This window comes from Salvia splendens, chromosome 4, assembly GCF_004379255.2.
Source record: "Salvia splendens isolate huo1 chromosome 4, SspV2, whole genome shotgun sequence".
Taxonomy (NCBI): Eukaryota; Viridiplantae; Streptophyta; class Magnoliopsida; order Lamiales; family Lamiaceae; genus Salvia; species Salvia splendens.
Genome location: NC_056035.1, coordinates 19,730,593 through 19,739,327, shown reverse-complemented (window position 1 = coordinate 19,739,327; position 8,735 = coordinate 19,730,593). Strand labels below are relative to the sequence as shown.

Below are 8,735 nucleotides of genomic sequence, written 5' to 3'. Positions count from 1 at the left end.
GTGTGGTGGCAAGAAGCTATCAACAGTGAAATTGAATCCATCATGAGAAATAACACTTGGGTGTTAGTAGACTTGCCTGAAGGCTGTAAGCCTTTAGGGTGCAAGTGGATTCTGAAAAGGAAATATAAGCCCGATGGTACTATAGATAAGTACAAAGCTCGCCTAGTTGTCCAAGGCTTTAAGCAGAAAGAAGGGCATGACTTTTTTGATACCTATTCACCTGTTACGAGAATCACTTCCATTCGGGTGCTTCTTGCGATTGCTGCTTTGCACAATCTTGAGATTCACCAAATAGATGTGAAAACTGCGTTTCTGAATGGTGATCTGGAAGAAGAAATATATATGAAACAACCCGAAGGGTTTGTTGTGCCTGGGCAAGAGCGTAAAGTATGCAAACTGGTAAAGTCATTATATGGGTTGAAGCAAGCACCATTACAATGGCATTTGAAATTTGACAACGTGATGTTGGCAAATGGATTCACTATCAATGAGTGCGATAAGTGTGTTTACATTAAGAACACAGATAACGGTTTTGTTATTGTGTGTCTGTATGTTGATGATATGTTGATAATGGGCAACAATAGTGCCATTATTAACGAGACAAAAAACATGTTGAAAAGAAATTTCGATATGAAAGATATGGGTCTAGCTGATGTGATTCTTGGAATCAAAATATTGAGGACTAATGAGGGAATTGCCTTAACGCAATCTCATAATGTTGAGAAAATGCTTAAGAAATTCAACTCGTCTGATTGTAAGCCAGCAAAGACTCCTTTGGAGCTCAATGTCCATCTGAGCAAGAATATGGGTGATTCTGTTGCTCAAGAAGAGTATGCAAAGGTCATAGGAAGTTTGATGTTTATCACAAACTGTACTCGACCTGATCTTGCTTGTCCTGTAAACAAGTTGAGCCGATTTACGAGCAACCCAAGTAAGGAACATTGGAAAGCTCTGTGTAGAGTTTTGAGATACTTGAAGTATACTCTTAACTTTGGGTTGCATTACACAAGATATCCCCAAGTACTTGAAGGGGTACTGTGATGCAAATTGGATCTCTGATTCAAAAGACTCATTTTCTACAAGTGGGTATGTGTTCACTGTGGGGGGTGGTGCTGTCTCGTGGAAATCAATGAAACAGACGTGTATTGCTCGTTCCACCATGGAATCTGAGTTTATCGCTTTGGATAAAGTAGGGGAAGAAGCCGAGTGGCTTAGAAACTTCCTAGAATATATTCCATGTTGGAAGAAGCCAGTGCCGACAGTAGTGATACACTGTGATAGCCAAGCAGCTATAGGTAGAGCACACAGTGGCTTATACAATGGTAAGTCTCGACATATTCGTCGGCGACATAATACCGTCAGACAATTGATCACAAGTGGTGTTATCACAGTTGACTATGTAAGGTCAGTGGATAACTTAGCGGATCCGTTAACAAAAGGTTTAAATCGTGATCAAATGCATAAATTGCTAAAAGGAATGGGACTGAAAACCACATCTTAAAAGATGAGTATAGTGGTAACCCAACCATACGATTGGAGATCCCATGGGATTGGTTCAATGGGAAAACGAAGCTATACAAATCTAGCTGTAACACTTAGAAGATTTTTAATCTTCGCCCATTCTTTAGAAAGCTTTGAGTGTTGTAACCTGCAGGTGGTAAGAGGTTAAGTCTTTTGACTTTTAATGATTCTTGAAATCTCAAGGAGATGCAGTATGGCAGGATACTCATGAAAGAATCACATATATAAGTGAGAAGTGAGGCCGCTTCGTGTGAGTATGTCACTTATGAATTCCAAAGAGGTGTTCCACGGCCGAAACGGACACAAACGTGAGAACTGATGGAGTTGAGACAATATTGTGTTAATGCTATTGACTAGGCATACACCAAGGAGGAATAGTTCAAGGCATCGCGTCCACTAGTCCGCCGGTATGTCCGATAGTGTTGACTATGGAAGGTTCAAAACCACAAGTTACCTCTCCAAATACAGTATCGTTTCCTGAGAACTGAGCAAAAGAGTCTGCATACATGCATACATGTCTAGTGTTGGTTTGAGCTTGCAGCGCTCTAACCAATGTGGGGGATTGTAGGAAAACACATGTGATAATTTTAAAAGGCTAGGCCTTTGGCTTTTCACATGGTGTAACCTTTATGAGGTGCCCTTATTACAAGACCTTTCACTTGTGTTTCCTAGCCTATATATAGGCTTGTTTTGAGGAGAAGAAGACACAACAAAAACAAATCTTCTCTCTACATCACTTAAGCATTCTAGTGGGCATTCTAGGAGCATTGTCTAGCTCGGTTCTCGCCTCCAATTCAAGTTCGCCGGAGCCTACGAGTTTGAGGTGCTTCAACTCGATAGGAGGAAAGTCGTTTCATCTTTGGGGACATTACGCCAATCCGTGAGCACTAGCCGGGGCGTATTTCGTCTTGCGGAGAGAGGGATACCTCGACTCGACTTGAAGAATACTATAGTTTGCATCTCTTTACTTTCATTGTAATTTTTATTATTATATTTACCTTCCAGTTTTGTTCTTTTGTAATAGCAAGAGTTTTTCCGTGTAAAGGCTATAATATTTCCAACAGAGTCTTCCTCTACTCCTCGCCCAATCAGTACATTGCTCTCTTTCCCTATTTGAAAATATGCAAATAAATTAAGATGAAAAAACAGTTAGCATTGCTGCCGTTTAACCACGTAGATTGTAAATACGGTACAAAAGTGCAAAAATGAACGAAATTGAATGCATTTTGCAGCACCATTGGAACTATTTTCAACATAAAAAATGAGTTTTAATGTGACTGACGTAGATGACTAAACAACGTAATTTTGAGTTTAAAAATAAAAAATAATAGTACAAATTTGATCGAATAGAATAATTGAGAATTTTAGAAATTTCATAATTTATTATTCAAATTTTGAAGATGTTGAATAAACCAGAATTTGATCCAACTTCATCAATTTATAAGTAATTAATGCAAGTAAATATGCCTTAGCAATTAAGACAGCCAATAAGAGCTTATTTTTGGTAATTGTGATTTTTCATTAAAATAAAAAATATACAGTTTCTACGCATTAATTATTATTATGTATTATTTTTCTCACCAAAGAATGCCTCAATATATATTCACTACGGCATAGATATAAGATGTAATATCCCGGTACAGGGCTTTAGATTAAATATGATCTTTCGATACGAAATAGTTAAAAGAAATGTCTCAAACTTCATGATAGTATAAAGAAGTGTTGTTTATAAATGTTATATGATAAGAAAACAAGAGTATATAAGAAAAACTGAGAAAATTATATAATTTGAAAATTTTTGTTTATCACGCAAAAGATACCTAAAGCGTACGACACGGGTCCAAAGGGACATTTTTGTGTGGGAGGAGGGGTGAGACTCAGCCAGACCGCGCCAGCTATGCCCAAAAGCTTGGCCATGGGCTGAGACATGCAAGGCCATCGGGCATGGCACGAGCCATCGAGCCCGGCCATAGATCCATCGTGCCAGGCCATTGAGCCATCGTGTAAGGCCATTGTGCCAGGCCATCGAGCCATAGTGCCCGGTCATAGAGCCATCGTGTTAGGCCATCGAGCCATCGTGCCAGGCCATAGAGCCATCGTGTCAGGCAATTGAGCAATCGTGTAAGGCCATTGTGCCAGGCCATCGAGCCATCGTGCCCGGCCATAGATCCATCGTGCAAGGCCATCAAGCCATCGTGCTAGGCCATAGAGCCATCATGACAGGCCATTGAGCCATCATGACAGGCCATTGAGCCATCATGTAAGGCCATTGTGCTAAGCCATCGAGTCATCGTGCCCGGCTATAGAGCCATCGTGCCAGGCCATCGAGCCATCGTGCCCGGCATCGAGCCATCATGTAAGGCCATTGTGCCAGGCCATCGAGCCATCGAGCAAGGCCATCTAGCCATTATGCCAGGTCATCGAGCCATTGTGTAAGGCCATCGAGACACTGTGTTAGGCCATCGTACTATCATGCAAGGCCATCGTACTATCATGCAAGGCCATCGTGCCATTGTGTTAGACCATCGTACTATCATGCAAGGTCACCGTGCCATCGTGCAAGGCAACTGAGATTCGTACTAGTCCCTTGAGCCATTGTTCGAGCATTGCTAAGCCCCAACCATATGATTTGTGAAAGATATGCGATTAAACAAGAAGTTTAGGAATCAAGCATAGACGAATGTGAGAAAATATGAGATGTTGATACTTAGTACCTGCAAATGATTTACTTGATGTGACCCTGCCCTACATGGGCTCTATAAATTACATGATTTGCATAATGTGTTTTATATTTGAGTAATACATGAGTAAACAAGATGATAGAATATGTGACACTCGGTGTACGGTACCTCGTTGTGTTACATAAGAGCATCCACAATAGTGGACGAGCCGGTGGACAAGCGACCAGCGAGCCGCTCTTCCGTCGCGCTCGTCCACTATTGCGACCGGCTAGCGCTCGACGGACGAGCCAGACAGACGAGAGGTCGTCCGTCGTTTAATGCGCTCGTCCATCGTCTCGTCCGCTATTGTGGGAGCTCGACGGACGAGCTGACGAACAAGCTAAGTTTTTTAATTTTTTTTTTAAAACTCTATATATACGGCTCGTTGACGTTCATTTTGTTGCCAACGGTAACCAGCATGATATGTGCTACTATTTGGTGGATGGGATACACCCTAGGTGGCCCATCTTTATGAAGACGATCAGATGCCCAATAGATCCAAAGAAGATCTACTTTGCGAGCCGACAAGAGGCAGCGCGCAAGGATGTGGAGCGGGCATTTGGTGTGCTCCAGGCTCGATGGGCGGCGGTGAAGGGTCCAACATGTTTGTGGTATGACAACTGCATTGCTGATATCATGTACGCATGTATTATAATGCACAACATGATCGTAGAACAAGAAGGTGCAGAACTAACTGATTGGGCCAATGAAGATGCTGTCGGGCCAAGCCATGGCGTGGCCACCACCAATGTACGAACGGGGATACCTCATGATGACGTCGGACGGGTCCAAGCAAATTGCCGATATGCGCCAACAAGAAGCTCATATTCGACTCCAGCAGGATATAATTGAAGAGTTGTTGGTGCGGAGGAGTGCACGTTGATATTTATAATGTAATTTATGGAAATCGATGTTTTTTTTTGTTGAATTGTATTTTTTAATTTTTTAATTTAATGAAATTATGATTGCATTTTTCTCATATTCGTGTCTAAATTTTAATTCTGTATTTGTGAAATTGTGAATTTGTTTGTTGGGATGTCCTAGTGCTTGTTCATTATTGTGCAGTGGAATGTCCTAGTGAATATGACAGTGTAGTGGGATGTCCTAGTGACATGACAGAAGGTGTTTTTAAGTTGTCCTAGTACTAGTCCGTGAAGATATTCATCCTATTGTGGATGCTCTTACAATACTGCTAAGTTGCTAACTAAGCACCGGTTGGTATACCAAAACACGGATTTTAAATATTGAAAATTTATTAAAAATAGAACAATAAAATAGTATTAAAGCGTTCATTATTGTTAATTAATACAGTGTATATCTACCAAAAAATTGTGTGAGCAACAATAATGCTGAGTGCATAGTTGTAATCAAATCATTTATTCCCAATCCTAGAGCATAGATGCGGTTTCAACTATACTAGATACACCTTCAAATTAAACTCATTATTAAAATAGTTCTTTCGTATTGGTTTTTGGTCTCGACTCTTATTAATTCATCTCCTATTAATCCCAGTAGGTTGAAGCAATAAATTTGTACTGTTCAATTACTCTGTGTGTTTCTCTTTTTTTTACATATTTATTTTATTTTATCAGAAAACAAAAAATTAGGATTGGAAGTCTGTTTGGTAATTACAGTGCAGTGTGCCTTATTGTTCCATCTGCTGCTTTCCAGACTAGCTTTGAATTCCTGTTTTTTTGCTATCTTTTAGATAGACAATCTTGAATCCACAAACAACCAGAAAATGAAATTGATTCAAATGAACAATGGTATATTATGTACAATTTTCTGTGAAAAAAACATAATTCTACTACCCTGAGCTCCAACTCTTAGGCCTAACCTAAAGGAATACACTTACTTTCTACATGTAACAAAGAACTCTAACTAAAAAGCATTATAAAAGATTTTTGAAAAAAGTAGAGAAAGGGAAGCAAGAACTTGGAAGCCAAGACTGCCCCATGCTTCCAAATTCAGCAAAGCACTAATCGAAGCAAGGCTTCTCCTCGTAGTGATCTCACGAAGGGACGAAGGTCCCAACATAGCCGAATCCCATGATTAAGAAGGCCATGGACTGGACAAAGAGGTATATGAAGAAGTTGTGTTTCCCATACGAATAGTCGTAGCAGCCACAAAAGAAGAGGTAGCAACCGGTAAAAAGCTCTAACAAATGGATTCTGTAAGGGAAAAGAATAGCTATCAGATTCTTGCATATACATACATATATGATCAAGAAATGCATTCAGTGATCACAAATTGTACCTATCTCCAATCCTAAACCGATGTTTCTTCAAAGCTTTGATTGCGGATTTCAACCTAAGGGCCTCCCCGAGTTTCTCAGTGACAATCCACTCGTTCACTTTCCCAATCTCAAGCAACCCCATCAGGGTGGCCTTGGCGCGGTGCATTGCCATCACATTCTCGAAAAGGATCCAGAAAATAAGCAAATGGACTGACCTACACACACACACATTCAAACTCATGATATGAAACAGAGAAAAGTGAAATGAAGGCATTAGGCCAACTCGAATGGGACCTCGGAGTTCCAACTGCGTTGAGGAGGGTGATGATGGTAGGAATGTAAACCGCACCCCATTTCGGGATCTCGACTTCGGGTACCAACACAGTAGCAGGCAGCACTATGCAGTAGAACAGAAAAGTGACTATATGGGCTATTATCTTCCTTATGAAGAAGAAACTGTATATCACATAAACCTTCTTCCATGTTGTTACTTTCTGCAAATAAACACATGTAGTTAGTTTGATTAGCTTTCCCAATCCATGTTCATATTCAATCCAAAGAGATTGATCAACCTTGTTTCTTATAATCTCACACAACATTTTTCTAAACAGATTTGCAGGGCCACACGACCAGCGATGTTGTTGGTGTCGATATGCCTTGAACGTGCTAGGCAACTCGTTTCTCACCTGCAACAACAACCAACATCTCTCAGTGTATTTGTTAGTACATCATTACATAAAATATGCATTTTCCAGTTAATACCTCTAGAGAGCCAAGATACAAAAACTTCCATCCCTTGAGGCTTGCACGAACCGCCAAGTCCATATCTTCAACTGTTGTACGATCTTTCCATCCTCCCGCCCCCTCGATTGCAGCAATCCTCCACACACCTCCAGTTCCTTGAATTTTCACAAACATAAAAAATGTATTACTAAAATGCAACTATATAGTCATATCTTAAGAATCTGTGATTATATACCGTTGAAGCCAAAGAAAGCATATGTAGATGAGCCAACTTCTTGCTCCACAGTGAAATGATAGTCTAGCGACATCTCTTGCATTCTCGTCAACATGCACTCGTTCGCATTCACTGCAACGCGAAATTATTAGTATTTGTTAAACTGAAAGACTGAGCACCCAAAAAAAATGATACCGAATTTCCAGCGAGCTTGAACGAGGGCGAGGGCAGGGTTGTGGACGAGGAAAGGGATGGCTTGCCACAGGAAATCCGGTTCCGGTTGAAAATCTGCGTCGAATATTGCCACATATTCGCAGTTTTTAACGTACGAGCGCGTGAGGCCTTCTTTCAGGGCTCCAGCTTTGTATCCAGTCCTGTTGTCCCGGATTTCGTATTTGATGTTGATCCCTTTGCTCGCCCATCGCTGGCACTCCATCTCCACCATATTCTGTTAAACAGAATGTTAGTAAGTGAATACAAAATACTTGTGATAATGAAATACTATTACTATTGCACAGACCTTGATGGTGGAGTCGGTTGAATCGTCGAGAACTTGGACGATGAATCGGTCGGACGGCCAGGAGAGGCCGCATGCAGCTCCGATGGAGAGCTGATAGACCTCTCTTTCGTTGAACATCGGGATTTGGATGAGAACGATGGGATAGGCGGAGTTTCCGCGCTCCAAATCGTCCTTGAGTGCCTCCCATTTGTATCTCTTATCTGGTTTGCGGCCGAAGATCTTGACGAAGGTGATGACGACGCCCATGTACAATCTCTCAATGAACAGCATTACTGACATCGACAAGCAGATCAACACACCGATATTCAGCAGCGGCACGATTATTGGGGCCTTAATTAGGCCCCAAATTACCAGCAATTGCTCCGTCATGTCGCCGGAAAATGATTCCGGCAGCACCGAAAACCGCTCCATTTTTGAAATCAATGCGGCTCAACAATCACAACGGCACGCGTTTTTTTTTTTTATTTGTATCAGAAATTGGCCAGAAAAAACTTGTTCTCTGGCCTTGGTGAGGAATGCGAATGATGCGAGAAACGAGATGAGGAGACGAGAAACAACCTGTTTATAGAAGTTGTATTTTGTGGTTTGCTAAATATTTTCTGAGTGCTAATATTTCGCGGCCTACTCTTTTTATAACAAACTCGTGGATGTTGACGCCGTCCGCGGATATAGTGCTGATATATCTTGCAAGTGGCACGGACGTGCTCTTAGCTAAGAACACGTCCATGCCAACAGCAAGAGCACGAGCCGTCGACGTGCCATGCTCTGATTGACCCGTTG

At 41.3% G+C, this 8,735-nt stretch overlaps 1 protein-coding gene across 1 annotated transcript; it reads right to left on the bottom strand.

Moving 5' to 3' along the window:
- Positions 1–6,117: 6,117 nt before the first annotated feature.
- Positions 6,118–8,369, bottom strand: LOC121798692 (glucomannan 4-beta-mannosyltransferase 9-like). Its single transcript, XM_042197824.1, has 8 exons — positions 7,956–8,369; positions 7,631–7,883; positions 7,457–7,567; positions 7,240–7,376; positions 7,050–7,163; positions 6,772–6,971; positions 6,498–6,692; positions 6,118–6,412 (listed from the first exon to the last, which is right to left on the bottom strand). The coding sequence occupies exons 1-8, from the start codon at positions 8,364–8,366 to the stop codon at positions 6,253–6,255; spliced, it is 1,581 nt and encodes a 526-aa protein (XP_042053758.1). The 5' UTR covers positions 8,367–8,369; the 3' UTR covers positions 6,118–6,252.
- Positions 8,370–8,735: the final 366 nt, after the last annotated feature.

Coding starts and splice junctions, on each gene's coding strand:
- LOC121798692 (XM_042197824.1), bottom strand. CDS start 8,366: ATGGAGCGGTTTTCGGTGCTGCCGGAATCATTTTCCGGCGACATGACG. Junction 7,884..7,955: donor CAACCGACTCCACCATCAAG/GTCTGTGCAATA, acceptor TCTGTTTAACAG/AATATGGTGGAGATGGAGTG. Junction 6,693..6,771: donor AACGCAGTTGGAACTCCGAG/GTCCCATTCGAG, acceptor GTGTGTGTGTAG/GTCAGTCCATTTGCTTATTT.